Here is an 18,070-nt window from a genome sequence, read left to right as displayed (position 1 = left end):
GAAGTTCAATCTCGTGCTTCTCTGCACAGGCTGATACTTTCTGCACAGCAGTCCTGGGGGAGCTGTGCGCCAGCACATGCACACAGTTTGGAACATTGGTCATATACAGTATGTTGGTGAGTAGACATTCACTTTGGTCGTCTTTGTTGTGTTGATAAATTAACAATAATCTCGTGTTGTGTAGGCTAAGTTTACTACAACGTACTGCCACTTGACATCACATAATGAAAAGAAAAACCTAATTTTAATGTAATGCATTGCTCATTGATGTGGTATGTAATCTATCCACCATTCCTGGATCAATCGACCCCGGATTAATCGAGCAGAAAGCAAAGTGACACAAAATTGTGTGTAATAATATCAGATTATTCATTTTACATTTAGATTCGAATAATTGTCGAGTGACGGTATGCCACAGGGAAACGTTATTGAGCAAGTTATTTTTGCCGTCCAAATACAGCGCCTCTCAACAGAAATGCCTGAATTTTGAGGAAACGTAGGGGGGGAGGTTTTTGCGTGATAAAAGAGCGTTAGCCTAGGCTATGGATGCACATGCACGCAGTTTAGAGGGAACATTGGTCATATGTTGGTGACTAGACATTCACTTTGGTCTCCTTTGTTTTGTTGATAAACTAACATTAACATTGTGTTGTGTAGGCCTAGTCTACTACAATGTACTGCCACTTGACATCACACAATGAAAATAAAAACGTAACTTTAATGCAATGCATTGCTCATGGATGTGATCTGCAATCCATCCACCATTCCTGGATCAATCGACCCCCGATTAATCGATCAGGAAGTAAAGTGACACAACGTAGCAAAATAGTGTGGAATAATATCAGATTATTCATATGACATTTAGATTATAATAATTGTCGAGTGAATGTCACAGGGAAACGTTATTGAGCAAGTTATTTTCGCCGTCCAAATAGAGTGCCTCTTAACAGAAATGACTGAACTGTGCACATTGCGTTTCATGTGAGGAAATATTGAAGGAAATAGTTTTTTGTGTGATAAAGGAGAAGTAGCCTAGGCTATGCAGCCCGATCTCCCCTTCACCTCGCGCCGGTCAGCTGTTGTTTGTTTACATGGCTGTGTGGCATCAAGTCAACCCTTGGCATCAAACATTGGTCTGGGTGAGTGGCTCTGGGCCAATGCTTTAGTGCGCCTTTGATGAAGGCCTATGTGAAAAATAGTATCTTAATTTGCACGTTGTTTCATGTTTGTAGGCTATATCACTTTTCATTAATTTATGCTCTAAATGACTCTCCAATCCGAGACCAGACCCTGGCTGGACCTGACATATTCAGATACCATCTGGACTTGCTCCCCTCACAGACATCTTGAAGAGAGGAGGGAATGCTGCTGATGCTGCTGTGGCTGTGGCTGCCGCCCTGGCCGTGACAGAACCCTGCAGCAGTGGGATCGGTGGGGACAGCTTCTGTCTGTTCTATGACACAAGCACAGGCCAGGTGCGCGGCCTGAACGGCAGGTGAGGGAATGGCACTGCACTGCCAAGCACCAGTAGCTCATGTTTTGTCATATTTCATTGTGTCGTTTTTAACCACAAACTTTACAACAAGATAAAAACATGTGGTAGGCTAACAGTCAGCATTTTCATCAAAGGGTTATTGTATCATGAATGGTTAGGCTGGTAATATGATCTAATATATTCTCAATGTTTTTGTTGGAAAATAGCCAGTGATCTGTATCGTACAGTGAGACTCATGTTCACAATGGCAGTTTCATGAAATCGGTATTATGAATACTATGCAGCATAAATGGAGACCGATTCTGACCTTTAAAAGCAGTAGATAAATTCCTTAGCATGTTTTATGTGTTATGACTAACCTTCCTTGATTTACACCCCCCGTTGGTTTTGTAAACAAACATAAAAAATACTCCAACAATCAGTTACTCAGTGAATAATGCCTTTCCCTCTGTTTCTTTATGAGTGTGTTATTACCAAGTAATGTGTCTTCGGTTGTAGTGTGTGTGTGTGTGGGCAGTTCCAGTTGACTCTGGAATAACCAGTGTTATTCATCTTGGCGTTGTGTTTTTTCGAGCCACTATTGTGTTAGACTTTCTATTTAACCCTAGTGTGTTGCACTGACTGAATATACTGGATTGTTTTCTTACTGACTGGGGTGGCAGCCTTGAACTTATTTGACCATCCAGTTCTGGATCAGTGACCTTGAGCTAATCACTGGCCCATTTGGGTGTGTTGGTAGCCAGTGTGGCTTGACTGCCTTAGGAATTTTAGGTCTCAGTCATACTAAATTATTTGTGTGTTACTTACTAGACCAACACATTTTGCTTCTGTTGATCCCTGTTTGACTGTGTGCGTGTGTTTGTGTGTGTGTCTTGTTCCAGTGGCCGGGCTCCCAGAGCACAGACAGTGGATCTCCTGGAGAGGTATGGCTACAGTGAGTCTAACCCTATCCCATCCTTCCACGCCCTGAACGCCACCGTGCCGGGGTCCGCGGCCTGCTGGTGTGACACCGTCCGCCTGTTTGGCAGTCAGAAGGTAAAGTATGATGTATGGTTATTTTATTATAGCTCCAGATGGACAATAATGTTAAATTTTTTAGTATGTTATAGAATTTCTACTCTTTTCTATTTCTATTCTATTCTAATGTTTCTAATGCAGTGAGACCCCTCATGTTGTGAAGCAGTGCATTCATAGTGCACATCCATCTTAAAAAAGACATTAGATCTAAAACATCAACAAACGGCTCATTTCTATCCACTTGTTGTTTTTTTGTAGCTTATCCATGGCAACAACTGAACGAATCTGCACTCTGAGGGCGTCCGTCCTTCAGTAAGCATTAAAAACATGCCCGCCAGTCCCACACACTGTCTGTCCTCTTGTTATTTTTAGATCTAATTTGTTCGTTCTTGACCTGTATTTGACCTGGGTCCAGCAGTTCCTCCCTAGCAGGCACGTCTACTATGTTTCCATGGCTTCCTCAGAGGAGCTGTTGCTTTGTTTTGATCTGTATAGTACAGTGTGTTATATTGAGACTTCATACTCATACTTCATACTTTCTCTCCATGGCAACCTGTTGCTGGCTGTTAGGGCAGCTGTATTTATACCTGTAGCTGGAAACAGAATGATATGTAAACATTGATAAACATATTCGCCTCAATTCGTCTGGGCATGGATTCTACAAGGTGTCAAAAGCGTTCCACTGGGATGCTGGCCCATGTGGACTCCAATGCTTTTCACAGTTGTGCCAAGTTGGCTGGATGTCCTTTGGGTGGTGGACCCTTCTTGACATAAACCAGTGTGCCAGGCACCTACTACCATAGCCGTTCAAATGCATTTTAATATTTTGTCTTGCCCATTCACCCTCTTAATGGCACACATACACAATCCCATGTCTCAATTGTCTCAAAGCTTAAAAATCCTTCTTTAACCTGTCTCCTCCCCTTCATCTACACTGATTGAAGTGGATATAATAAGTGACATCCATAAGGGATCATAGCTTTCACCTTCATTCACCTGGTCAGTCTATGTCATGGAGTGAGCAGGTGTCTTTAATGTTTTTTAAACTTAGGGTGGGTTGCACCAACATGGATTAACTCTTAAACTGGGTTAAATAAAGGTTTATCTATTAATCTTGGGGCACCAAATTTTAAACCTAGTTTTAAATTAATCCTAGATACATTAAATCCTTCTTCTAATCCAAGTTTAGTTTTCACTTTAATTTTAAGCCTGTTGCTCGATTAATAAAAAAATTAATATACATTTAGATTGGAGATTAATGCTAAACTGCCACTTGAGGTGGTTTACCTGAGAAAATGGCATATCTACTGTGGAGACCAAAACGAGTTCCTCAGAGAATAGTTAGACAGGCTGAATTTTTATGATAATTAACTCATCATTAGCAGGCTAGTTACGTGCCCATTTTGTACAACAATTGAATTGGGGCTTATGATATGCCCAGCCTTGGTACGAATGATGATGTTATGCAATATGCTGTAATGGGCCTGATAACGGTAACATTGTAGAACACCATCCCAACCCGTGAAGCACGGGGGTGGCAGCATCATGTTGTGGAGGTGCTTTGCCTCAGAAGGGACTGGTGCACTTCACAAAATAGATGGCATCATGAGGCAGGAAAATTATGTGGATATATTGAAGCAACATCTCAAGACATCAGTCATGAAGTTAAAGCTTGGTCGCAAATGGGTCTTCCAAATGGACAATGACCCCAAGTATACTTCCAAAGTTGTGGCAAAATGGCTTAAGGACAACAAAGTCAAGGTTTTGGAGTGACCATCAGAAAGCCCTGACCTCAATCCTATAGATAATTTGTGGGCAGAACTGAAAAAGTGTGTGCGAGCAAGGAGGCCTACAAACCTACATCTTAGTGTATGTAAACTTCTGACCCACTGGAATTGTGATACAGTGAATTATAAGTGAAATAATCTGTCTGTAAACAATTATTGTAAAAATTACCTGTGTCATGCACAAAGTAGATGTCCTAACCAATTTGCCAAAACTATAGTTTGTTAACAAGACATTTGTGGAGTGGTTGAAAAACGAGTTTTAATGACTCCAACCTAAGTGTATGTAAACTTCCGACTTCAACTGTACGCTTCCATTAATTTGTTCAACTGGTACCAGCGGACCTTCAGACGAGTCTTGTGAGGCCTGTGGGCGTCCTAGAGGAAAAACAACCGACATGTACGTGTTCTTGAGATTCTCACCTTTCCACAGAGGGGTCATAGTGTGTAGCCCAAACTGTTCAGATGCTACAGAAAGAAGTTGGCAGATCGGCTGTACCGAATTCAGATGAGTCCCAGGACGCTGGTGGGGATCGTAGAGTAAAACGGAGTAAAAAGTCTCATCTTTCCATAGATGGGTCATACTAGTTTGTAGGACAAACCGTTCGGATGCTACAGACGATTTTGTGAGAAGACCGATTTTTGGGATGTCTCATGGTCTGACTAACACCCCTTTAGCTCTGTCACGTTTCACAGCAGATGTGGAAGTGTTACATAGGCGGATGCGGTGGATTGAGACTGCAAAAAAACAGATATATCTATCTTAAACTGACATATTTTTATGGTGATGTTTTTATTTTGCTAATTAGATTCCCATGGGGCGTGAACATCGACCTTAGGGTTTTTTAAACCTAACCCTAGCCTCAACCACAGTGCTAACCTTTATGCCTAACCCTAACCTTAAATTTCAACCAAAAAGCGGAAAACAATTATCATGAATTTCTATGATATAGACCGTTTATACTTTGTGGCTGTGGTAACTAGTGGAAACCTTAACTCCTTAACTGTGTGTTTCCTGTTCCTGTGTGTCTACAAGCTCTCTCTCCAGGATGTCCTGAGGCCCGCCTCCGACCTCGCACTGTGTGGGTTCCCCGTTGCCCAGGTGACCGCGCATCACTGGGCCAAGTGGGTCCGTACCATGAGGGCTGCAGGGAGGGAGCTGGGAGGAGACTTCCTGATTAAGAACGATGCGCCAAAACATGGACAGGTGTTCTCCAACCCTCATCTGGCCCAAACTTTCCAGGTAACCCTGTCCTTGACTGAGAGGAGAATCAGTGATGCTCAACATTTCTCAGAGAGGAGTGTCTGTGTGTGCATTTCTCACTACCGGGGCAGGCTCAACTCTACTGTGTATAGTATTGATCTCTGATGTCATGCCTGACAGGTTTGTTCCTTTCACCCATGAGTCCCCGAGTCACTAGTCTGGTTTTAATTGAGTAAGAGGCTAGACTCCGCCCCAAAATCTGAATACGAGAAAATAAGCGTTAAGCAGACCATGTGAGGAGTTTTTGTATGGGGGGCAATGAAAGCGTGTCGAGGCTTATTTGATCTAATAGAAGTTTCATAATGCTTAGGACTTAGTTGTTACGGATGTACTGATATAAGTGTAATGCACGTGATATTCCGGCAAGTTTGAGAAAAACGATTTTATATCGGAGTTGTGCCTGTTGTTCACAGGCGTATCTGCCCTCTCATTGGCTAGAAAGTTCCCAACAGATCTCGCCTTCTCCCGCCTGCCTATCGCCTTTGCGGACATGTATTTCTATTTTTAGAGGGGCCAGTCAACCATCTTTTCTATATAATACATCTTTGATAAAACCAATAGCTCGTCTACTCATGATGATGTATTGCCTGTTTGTTTTTTGCTTTTGAAGCACTTGAAATGTATTTCTGTTATGAAAAGCGCTATAGAAGTTGAATACATGAATATTAGTATTTATTACTGAGTGATGCCATGGATAACATGGATACCATCAGGCCATCATCCATTCATAATCACATTCAGTTAATTATTATTTTCTGTTCATTGATTATTTTCAGTTCATATCATCTGACCCACAACTCCTTCCACGGGAATGGCGTGTGTTCAATGTCAAACTGTTTGTGGTGACACATTCCCTGTTGGCGAGGCAACACATCACCTATTAGTAATGGCGTCTGTTATCAGTCCTGTCCACAAAGGAGCCCCTAGCCCAAGTGGGCTGACATGTCACGTGTACACAGAAACTCCTTTCTGACTCATATTGCGCTCACTGGAATATCAAATGAGTAGTTTTATTATTGTGTCACTCCCAAATATGCATGTAAATATTTCCCAGTCATTGATTGATTAATTGATTGACATCTCCGATCAGGAGCTGGGCCAGCACGGTAAAGTAGGGTTCTATGAAGGCAGAGTGGCGAAGTCGATTGTTGATGTCATCATTCGGAACGGAGGAGTGATGAGTCTGGAGGATCTACGTGACCATGACAGCGAGGAGATCAAACCCATCCACACTGACTACAGGGTAGGTTCAAGGACACACAACACACCACAACCAACTAAACAGGAATTTGATACTGTAGGGATGGATCACAGTGACACAATTTTCATGTTGCTATCAATCCCTTACTGTGGTCTCTCTCTCTCTCTCTGTGTCTCTCTTTCTTTTCTCTTTCTCTCCCTCTGTCTCTCTCAGGGTGTGAGGCTATGGGAAGTCCCTCCTAACGGTCAAGGCATGGCAGCACTCATGGCCCTCAATATACTGGAGAACTTCCCCATCAAAGGTAGCTACATCTTAACCTCAGTCTCCCCAACGAAGAACAACCCCAGCTACGTATTAATTGTGGGGAAGAGCATAGATATATAAACTCCACTGAGACAGTGAGTACATTTACATGAACACTAATAATTCGATCTTAAACCGATTATGGTAGCAGGCAGAGTATGGCATTAGTCATATAAACACCTTACTCTGCTTATCTTAATTGAAGTAAGCATACGCCAATTAAAACCCCTGGTTTTCTGGGAAATCTTTCGAGTTATGAGGACATGTGAACACCTTAATCGGCGTTCCAGCGGGGTGTATTTGATCTGCGCATGTGTTAGCACCAGCCGTGCGAGCCTCCCTGTTTAGCGCGAGTGAAGTGAGTTCAGAACAACTGAAAGTATGCCTCTTAGAAGTAGTTTTCACATACAAACTTTATATGTCCGAATAAAATAGGCTTCCCAAAAAATGACATGGTAGAAAGTTTATTTTGATTGGCAATTTTCTGCATTTATCAAAGTCCTATCATGTCACCTGATTTCAGATGTGTCCATGGAAGCAGGATTATTAGGGAAATCGTTACTCTTGCAAAGCATGCAAACGTTTTAATCTAACTATTATATTAATCTGACTTAACAACTCAATCGGAGTTCCAGCGGTGTATTTGATTTGCGCATTGTAACTGTACTTTGTGTGTTTAATTATAACTTACGGCAACATTTTTCAATCGTTGCTTTGATATGAATCAAACGGAAATGATCATATAAGGCTTAGCCACCTGTTATTCACAGTGAGGATATTTTGTTGACCCGTCTTGACTTTCCACAAAGACCCTCCGACCCTGGGTCTGCTCCAGAATCGGAGTTGACAAACACTGGCCTGTTCAATGCAACCCACTGACTGATTCTCTTTGTGTGTATCTGTGCTCCGCAGAGATGGGTCATAACAGTGCACGTTACCTCCATGTGTTGGCTGAGGCCCTGAAGCTGAGCCTGGCTGATACAGTCCATTACTGTGCTGACCCGGATCATGTTAAAGTCCCTCTGGAGAGTCTACTGTCTAAAGACTACAGCCTGCAGCTCTCACACACCATACAAATGGACAGGTAAGACCAAAAAGGTGTGTGTGTGTGTGTGTGTGTGTGTGCGTGCGTACGCTTGTTATGAGTGAGCAAGTGAGAGAAAAATAATTAGAGGGAGAGAGTTAGTAAGTGCAAGAGAGAGAGAGAGAATGTCTCGACCCATGACAGGATCAGGGCTTTGAGTGAATGACACCTTTTTTGTTTTCAAGGACCAGAGAGAAATGTTCTCTTGTTGCTGGGTCGTTCTTGAATTGCGGTGGCATTTGGGCATGGCATTTAGGAAAAAATGTAATCTATTTTGTATTTATTTTAATGTATTTGGGTACATCTTCCCATTCGAAATCAACTAATATGGCAGCTTAATGACTTTAAATACTTTTTACCATTAGGATAACATTGTGCCACCAGTAGGAGTAGTAACACCAATGATGGTAATGAAATGAGACATTTCAGGTTATTGAATATTTTCTTAAATGGAGGCCACAGATGCTCAAATCTAAGGTCATTATCCCTTTAAAAATAATTTACTGCAGTGATATGATTATTAATTTTGCTCACAATGTTATTTCCCTTCATTTAAATTGAGTAACACTGGACCAAATTATTAATGGAATCCTCAAAATTATGACATACTAAAAGGGTGTGATTAGCTAATAATTGTATGTAACAACAGTGACATAAAACTGAGGGACAGACATTATACTAGTAAAAACAATAGGTATTTTAATAGATTATTGATCTATACAATATATTGTTATAGTGTTTTAGTTACTCAGCTCCGTGTTCTTGGATTTATCTCCAGACCAACTTGAAACTCCAGGATCTTGTTTCCTTGGAGGAGTTTGGTTGACTCACATGTTACTGAGGAATGTGATTGTCAAATCAAATCAAAGTTTATTTGTGACGTGCGCCGACTACAGCAGGTGTAGACCTTACAGTGAAATGCTTACTTACAGGCTCTAACCAATAGTGCAAAAAAGGTATTAGGTGAACAATAGGTAGGTAAAGAAATAAAAAAACAATAAAAAGACAGGCTCGATACAGTAGCGAGGCTATAAAAGTAGCGAGGCTACATACAGACACCGGTTAGTCAGGCTGATTGAGGTAGAATGTATAGTTAAAGTGACTATGCATATATGATAAACAGAGAGTAGCAGCAGCGTAAAAAGAGGGGTTGGAGAGGGGGGGGGGTTGGGGGGAGGCACACAATGCAAATAGTCCAGGTAGCCATTTGATTACCTGTTCAGGAGTCTTATGGCTTGGGGTTAAAAACTGTTGAGAAGCCTTTTTGTCCTAGACTTGGCACTCCGGTACCGCTTGCCATGCGGTAGTAGAGAGAACAGTCTATGACTGGGGTGGCTGGGGTCTTTGACAATTTTTAGGGCCTTCCTCTGACACCGCCAGGTGTAGAGGTCCTGGATGGCAGGCAGCTTAGCCCCAGTAAAGTACTGGGCCGTACGCACTACCGTGTAACCACGCCAGCCCAGGATCTCCACATCTGGCTTCTTCACCTGCGGGATCGTCTGAGACCAGTCACCCAGACAGCTGATGAGTATTTCTGTCTGTAATAAAGCCCTTTTGTGGGGAAAAACTCATTGTGATTTGCTGGGCTTGGCTCCCCTGTGGGTGGGCCTATACCCTCCCAGGCCCACCCGTTGCTGCGCCCCAGTCATGTGCAATCCATAGATTAGGGCCTCATTTATTTATTTAAATTGACTGAGTTCCTTATATTAACTGCAATCCTGTAAAATCTTTATATTTTTGTTCAGTATATATGATTTTTTTAGTAAGAAGAATATAATTGAACTTAGAAAGGATATTTTTCTAATTTTAGAGCAAGTGGCTATGCTGAGTGTAAAAGCGATCATTTGAAACAGGCCCTATAGCCTACGCTAGATTTAAAGTTATTTGGCAAACCTTAGAATGTCTTAGAAATCAAAACGTATATGGGCTGCATGAGAAAGTTCCTTACCTCAGGCTGCAGATGCTGTTCTCTCATCAAGGGATCATATTTTTACCCATCAGACTATTCTCAATTTAGTCTTGTCTTTACTAATATGTCAAATTAGTTTCGATTTAGAATGACCCATTATCAAATGGTAACATCGATAGTAATATGTTTTCACAACAAAACATATTTCAATAAACAGTTGACAGCCTCTCTCTGTGTGCTTGAGAAAGGAATTAAGGAGAGAGAGGAGGAGATGGAAATGCACTATGGTGAGATATTCTGTAGTAAAGTTAATGTCAGCCTATTAATTATGAAAATATTGAAAATATCCTATTACTAGGCTATTCGAATACAAATTCACTATACTTGTAGGCTACCTCTGAATTAGTTTAATTTTGGAGTATAGGCAAGACCAATTATGTACCAAAGACAGCTTAAATAATAATACTTTTTTCTGCCATGCATAATATGCGGTAGGCTATGTACTGTATAATGGCACAATCATGATTTTAATTCAAGTTTATGTGACCGACAGCCTCAAATTCGTCGTATGTCGCAAAATTTTAAATTGTGTTTTTTACATTGGATAAAAGTAGAGACTCAGAGCTACAAAATGGTAAATCATACACCTCATTGTTGAGGAACAATGGGAAAGTAATTTTGCTTTGAAAGTTGATAAACTTGTAAACTCACTTTTGAGAAAATGGCCTTTGAATGTTTTGGTACTACTACTGGAGAGCCCTTCTTTGTCTACACCCATTCAGCATTGTTCACACCCTCTTAAGCCTTAGCCCCACCCATTTCTTTAAGGGTTGATCAGAGCGTTCTGTACTAACAACAGCAGTCAAGCACCCCTGTCAAGCACACAGATTCAAAATAGCTATTGATAACAAATGTGTATTTTGTGGTTGTGACCCAGAGACTCTTGACCATTTATTTTGGGACTGTTCTTATGTCAGAAGATTTTGGAGTGAGTTAGAAGATTTTATTTTAAAAGAAACTACTATTAATGTTAATTTGAAAAACTCAGAAATTATGTTTTATATTGATCCAAATTATATGGACCCTGATTTAACTTTCATTGTTGATTTGTTTATTTTTCATGGCAGATTCTTTATCCATAAAATAAAGTGGGCGGAGAACAAACCCCTCTTCACATTGTATAAGATAGAATTTAAATATTATTTTGAAATTATCAGTAAGTGTAAAAAGAAAAAGCAATACATACCATAAAACTTTTTGACAACTTAAAAATGTATCTCGATATGTAATACCCGTCTGTTAAGTTTATGTAGTCTTGTTTGTACGTGAATGTTTTTGTATTTGTTTTGTTGTTAATAATTATAAAATAAAAAAAATACAAAAATAACAATCAAGCAGACAAGCTAACTTGCTAGCTACTTCCAAACACAAAGAGAGAACAGCTCACTGAACATTACTCGCCCTTGCAGAGCTGGTTAGGCTGTTATATTATCCACAGCGTTGGTGACTGCAACTGTGCTGTCAGTTTGTAAATTCAGAGCGTTTCGCTCTCCAAGCGTTCAGAGCGCACACTGGACGCTCTGGCCAATGATTTTGTAATCCACATTCAAGAGTGATCCTGTGCGGAAGAATCCGCATAACAATGGATCCTTATCTTTCTTTTTAAGTAGGGTGATTGTAGCCAAATGTAGTGACTAGTGAAGTACATTTTTCTGTAGAGCTTTTGTGAGCATAAGTAACATAGGCTTTAGTAACTTGGGACGAAAGTGTCTATAAAATTAGCAGGAGATTTCCCATTTTGTAGATTACTGATGGCCTACAACAATTCACCTGGGGTAATGTTTCTATCCATATTAATTTTCTGTGGTTCACTTATAATTGGTAAAATGGCCTTATTAAGGAAATTGTCTATATTCTCTTTAGAACTTTTGTTTTCAGATTCATACAGTTTGTGTTAAAATGTTTTAAAGACTGAGTCTATTTCAGAAGGATCCATTAGGGGTTTGAATGCTATGGGTGGTATGTTCCTCTTCCCCGCAAGCATTTTCCCTACACTGAAAGTGCACGGAATGGCCATGGCCAGTCCCGCTCCTGCCATGGAGAGGGACTGGACACTGTGTCTGGACTGGGCACCGGCACCGAGGAAGGCTCCGGCCATGGAGCTGGGTTGGACGCCGTGCCTGGACTGGGCACCGGCGCAGAGGAAGGCTCCGGCCTTGGAGCGGGACTGGACGCCGTGCCTGGACTGGGCATTGGCGCAGAGGAAGGCTCTGGCCATGGAGCGGGACTGGACGCCGTGCCTGGACTGGGCACCGGCGCAGAGGAAGGCTCCTGCCTTGGAGCGGGACTGGACACCTTGCCTGGACTGGGCACCGGCGCAGAGGAAGGCACCTGCCATGGAGCAGGACTGGACACCGTGCCTGGACTGGGCATCGGCGCAGGTTGCACCGGACTGATGATATGCTCCTCCGGTCGAGTGCGTGGAGCCGGCACAGGCCACTCCGGACTGGGGAGGTGCACTGGAGGCCTGATGCGTGGAGTCGGCACTAGTGGCACCGGACTGGTGACACGCTCTTCAGGGCGAGCGCGGGGAGTTGGCACAGGACGTACCGGACTGGGGAGGTGCACTGGAGGCCTGATGCGTGGAGTCGGCACAGGTGGCACCGGACTGGTGACACGCACTTCAGGGCTAGTGCGAGGAGCAGGCACAGGATGTCCTGGACTGGGGAGGCGCACTGGAGGCCTGATGCGTGGGGCCGGTACAGGTGGCACCGGGCTGGTGACACGCACCTCAGGGCGAGTGCGAGAAGGAGGCACAGGACGTACTGGACTGTGGAGGCGCACTGGAGGCCTGATGCGTGGGGCCGGTACAGGTGGCACCGGGCTGGTGACACGCACCTCAGGGCGAGTGCGGGGAGGAGGCACAGAATGTACTGGACTGTGGAGGTGCACTGGAGGTCTAGAGCGTAGAGCTGGCACAACGCGTCCTGGACCAATGACCACCTTCGCACGGCAAGCGCGGGGAGCTGGCACAGGACGCACTGGGCTGTGAAGGCGCACTGGGGACACAGTGCGTAGAACCGGCGCAGGATGTACTGGACCCTGAAGGCGTACTGGAGACCAGGAGCGCTGAGCCAGCACAACCCGTCCTGGACAGATACCCATTTTAGCACGACTAGTGCGAGAAGCTGGCACAGAACGCACCGGGCTGTGGAGGCGCACTGGAGACACAAAAACAAGATCCCACCAACAACAGGTGGGAAAAGGCTGCCTAAATATGACCCCCAATCAGAGACAACGATAGACAGCTGCCTCTAATAGGGAACCATACCAGGCCAACATAGAATACGAAAAACTAGAATGCCCATCCTAATCACACCCTGACCGAACCAAATAGAGAAATAAAAAGGCTCTCTAAGGTCAGGGCGTGACACATTTATATAGGAGTGGTTAAAACATGCTAATTATGATCCTCTGGTATGCCATCCAGCCCTGGAGCTTTCCCAGACTTAAAGGCTTTAATTGCATCAAGAAGTTCCTCCTCTGTAATTTGGCCTTCACATGAGTCTTTCTGTACAGATGTTAGTTTTACATTATTAATAGGAAAAAATCCATACAATTAGCTTCGGTTATTGGAGATGGAGGAGACTGAAACGAAAACATATGCTTAAAGTACTTTAATTCCTATTTCAAAATATTGTTTGGTGAATCATGAGTGACTCTGTCATTTGTAACAAGTTTCAGTACATTTTTGAAGAATGTTGAAGGCTGAAAAATATTTTGGTGCATTTTTCCCCATATGCCATCCAGTTCGCATTATTTTTATAATATAAACTCAGCAAAAAAAGACATTTCCCTTTTTCAGGACCCTATCTTTCAAAGATAATTCGTAAAAATCCAAATAACTTCACAGATCTTCATTGTAAAGGGTTTAAACACTGTTTACCATGCTTGTTCAATGAACCATAAACAATTAATGAACATGCACGTGTGGAACGGTCGTTAAGACACTAACAGCATACAGACAGTAGGCAATTAAGGTCACAGTTATGACAACTTAGGACACTAAAGAGGCCTTTCTACTGACTCTGAAAAACACAGAAAGAAAGTTGCCCAGGGTCCTTGCTCATCTGCGTGAACGTGCCTTAGGCATGCTGCAAGGAGGCATGAGGACTACAGATGTGGCCAGGGCAATAAATTGCAATGTCCGTACTGTGAGACCCCTAAGACAGCGCTACAGGGAGATAGGATGGACAGCTGATCGTCCTCACAGTGGCAGACCATGTGTAACAACACCTGCACAGGATCACTACATCCAAACATCCCACCTGCGGGACAGGTACAGGATGGCAACAACAACTGCCCGAGTTACACCAGGAATGCACAATCCCTCCATCAGTGCTCAGACTGTCCGCAATAGGCTGAGAGAGGCTGGACTGAGGGCTTGTAGGCCTGTTACAAGGCAGGTACTCACCAGACATCACCGGCAACGACGTTGCCAATGGGCACAAACCCACCGTCGCTGGACCAGACAGGACTGGCAGAAAGTGCTCTTCACTGACGAGTCACAGTTTTGTCTCACCAGGGGTGATGGTCAGATTCACGTTTATTGCCAAAGGAATGAGCATTACACCGAGACCTGTACTCTGGAGCGGGATCAATTTGTAGGTGGATGGTCCGTCATGGTCTGGGGCGGTGTGTCACAGCATCATCGGACTGAGCTTGTTGTCATTGCAGGCAATCTCAACGCTGTGCGTTACAGGGAAGACATCCTCCTCCCTCATGTGGTACCCTTCCTGCAGGCTCATCCTGACATGACCCTCCATTATGACAGTGCCACCAGCCATACTGCTCGTTCTGTGCGTGATTTCCTGCAAGACAGGAATGTCAGTGTTCTGCCATGGCCAGCAAAGAGCCCGGATCTCAATCCCATTGAGCACGTCTGGGACCTGTTTGATCGGAGGGTGAGGACTAGGGCCATTCCCCCCAGAAATGTCCGGGAACTTGCAGGTCCCTTGGTGGAAGAGTGGGGTAACATCTCACAGCAAGAACTGGCACATCTGGTGCAGTCCATGAGGAGGAGATGCACTGCAGTACTTAATGCAGCTGGTGGCCACACCAGATACCGACTGTTACTTTTGATCTTGACCCCCCCCCTTTTGTTCAGGGACACATTATTCAATTTATGTTAGTTACATGTCTGTGGAACTTGTTCAGTTTATGTCTCAGTTGTTGAATCTTGTTATGTTCATGCAAATATTTACAAATGTTAAGTTTGCTGAAAATAAACGCATTTGACAGTGAGAGGACGTTTCTTTTTTTGCCTAGTTTATTTTACTGAATCTTTCTTGAATAAGTTCCTCCATTTCTTTTTGTTTTTCCTCTAACTTACTCTGAGCCTCTATGGTACAGTTTTTATTGCTATCTATCTGTACTGTTAGTGTTTCAATTTCCTTTATTAATATGGACTCTTTTGACCTAAATTGGTTTTGTTTTATAGATTAGTACTGAATTGCATGCCCTCTAAAGGCACATTTAAGAGTGTCCCATACAATAAGGGGATCTGCTGTACCTGTGTTATGTCGGAAAAAGTCAGTTATAAATTATTCTGTCCTAGTTAAAAACAAATTATCATCCAGTAGGCTTTGATAAAATTTCCAATATCCTCGCCCACGTGGAAATTCTGTAAGAGTAATATATATGCCAATTATGTGATGGTCCGACCGCATTCTGTCCCCTATCAACACTTTTTAAACTTTTGGTGCCAGAGAGAATGACATAAGAAAGTAATCAAGACGACTGGCTTGATTAAGCCTCCGCCATGTATATCTCACTAGGTCAGGGTATTTAAGCCTCCAAATATCGACTAATTCCAATATATTCATGACATTCATGATTTCCTTAATTGCCTGAGGGTGATAGTTTGTAGTGTGATTTCCTTTACGGTCCATAGAGGTATTTAAAACCGTATTATAATCTCCCACCATAATAATAAAGTTTTGTGTTGCTCGTATGGTTGATACATTTTTATATTTTCAAAGAAGCATGGATCATAATTATTTGGACTGTATAGGTTAATAATAAAAATAAAAATGACTGTTAATTAATATCATTACCCCTTTTGAATTTCTTTGCCCATGGTAAAAATATATTTCGCCCCCAAGTCCTTTTTCCACAAAACTTCATCTAAAATTGTAGAATGAGTTTCCTGTGAACAATAGATATTATATTCCTTCTCTTTTAGCCAGGTAAATACTGATCGTCTTCTTATTATCTGCTAAGCCATTACAATTTTAACTGGCTATACTTATTTCACCACTTACCATAATGATACACAACTTTCAATTCTATTTATCAAAATATATGTTTGTAAATGTACCATTAAAAAGTAACATGATGATTGAGTGTCTATATAGCTTTACCATGATATTTGCATTGCTACTACGTAAATCTCCAATTTGTCCCCACTATTCCACCCGCTAAAACCCCTCCTCATCCCGAGTCGGGTTGTCATCCCAATGACCGGCAGACCGCACCCGACCCCCCGGATCCCATGGCCCCGGAGAGACCGGGACCCATCCTTTGAAAAGAGCACACAGTGCCACCTACAGAACAGAAGCAGATCAACCGCCAAAAGCATTTCCATTACCCTCACCTCGATTTGTATTATATATAGCTCCCACATAAACAGGCCATGCATTTCTCAATGGCTGCTGAGGACTGGGGTGCACAGTGTAGCCAAAGTAATTAGTGAGGAACACAAACGCTTGTTCTCACTCAATGGAGTTGACATCCACTTAGAAAGACACATTTTCTCTCTCTGTCCCTCCCCCCTCACTTTCTCTCTCTCCCTTTCCTCAGGGCCAGCGTCATGGCGGAGCGTGATGTGCCCACAGGAAGTGACACGGTGTATTTCACGGTGGTGGACGGCCAGGGCAACGCCTGCTCATTCATCAACAGTAACTACATGGGCTTCGGAACTGGTCTGGTGCCTCAGAGCTGTGGCTTCTCCCTGCAAGTGAGTGGCAGCCTGTCTCGGTCGTTGAGGAACCAAGCGCTAAATTCAATCCGTACCTCGATTGAAATGTAAAGGTTATTTCCAATTGAACCGAAATATGCAGCTTTTCCCGTGAATGCAGTCTCCGCAAACTCAGGAACATTGCCTTTGAATTTCTATCACGCTATAGGGCGGATCTTCTGCGATACAGATACAGGAAACTTTTTATTGTCAATATTTAGGCTTCAAGTTTGTTCTAGTCCTGCCACAAACAGTTAAATTTGCACTATGCAGAAATCGCTCCGCCATTTCCTGTTTGCTAAAACTCTGAAAAGCCAGCCTAATTTCAGTTTATGTGACAAAATAAGTTAGTATAGTGTAGAGAATCATTGTACCATCTAAACGGCTGTGAAGTATATTTGACATAACCACAAATATTGTTGTTTTAGCTGTTTGTAGCTGGTGTACAAAGCTGAAAGTAAAAGACGCAAAAACAAAACTTAAGAATGGGAAGCATAGAAATAGCGCACATAGAACAGATCCACCGCTTCTTAGACTTGCTTTCAAGTAGAATGATAGATCGATCTCTAAATCACATTTCTGTGAATTTAATCAGGTCGCCCAAAATGTGACATATTGCCACATTTACATAGTTCGGAATATTTACATATTTATCGTAGGAATACAGTTTGGAACTGAAATATATCTGTTGAATTGCTTTCATTGTTTCCTCCTGGTTCCATCTGAACTCTGTGTCCCATCAGAACCGAGGTGCTCACTTCTCTCTGGAGCGTAGCCATGGTAACTGTGTAGGCCCGGGGAAGAGACCGTACCACACCATCATCCCGGCCCTGCTGACCGACCCCGCCTCTGGACGCCTACTCTGCTCCCTCGGTGTCATGGGAGCCTTTATGCAGCCGCAGGGCCACATACAGGTGCCCGCACACACACACACACACACACACACACACACACACACACACACACACACACACACACACACACACACACACACA

General features: G+C 42.9%; 1 protein-coding gene across 2 annotated transcripts in view; it reads left to right on the top strand.

Moving 5' to 3' along the window:
• Window positions 1-771: 771 nt before the first annotated feature.
• Window positions 772-18,070, top strand: part of LOC139577577 (transmembrane 4 L6 family member 1-like) — a 33,558-nt gene continuing 16,259 nt past the window's right edge. The window contains exons 1-9 of one of the 2 annotated variants that reach the window (XM_071404685.1): window positions 772-1,139; window positions 1,342-1,495; window positions 2,377-2,530; window positions 5,333-5,539; window positions 6,651-6,803; window positions 6,975-7,062; window positions 7,977-8,148; window positions 16,919-17,075; window positions 17,819-17,989. In XM_071404685.1, coding sequence (XP_071260786.1) covers window positions 1,040-1,139; window positions 1,342-1,495; window positions 2,377-2,530; window positions 5,333-5,539; window positions 6,651-6,803; window positions 6,975-7,062; window positions 7,977-8,148; window positions 16,919-17,075; window positions 17,819-17,989 — 1,356 coding nt within the window. In that variant the 5' untranslated portion in view covers window positions 772-1,039. Of the gene's footprint in view, window positions 1,140-1,341; window positions 1,496-2,376; window positions 2,531-2,770; window positions 2,825-5,332; window positions 5,540-6,650; window positions 6,804-6,974; window positions 7,063-7,976; window positions 8,149-16,918; window positions 17,076-17,818; window positions 17,990-18,070 lie in introns of those variants that run through there. The other variant, XM_071404686.1, reaches the window with a different exon arrangement.

Source organism: Salvelinus alpinus, chromosome 6 (genome assembly GCF_045679555.1).
Source record: "Salvelinus alpinus chromosome 6, SLU_Salpinus.1, whole genome shotgun sequence".
Classification (NCBI taxonomy): Eukaryota; Metazoa; Chordata; class Actinopteri; order Salmoniformes; family Salmonidae; genus Salvelinus; species Salvelinus alpinus.
Note: the sequence above shows the minus strand (reverse complement) of the source record. Positions and strands in the feature narration are given on the sequence as shown.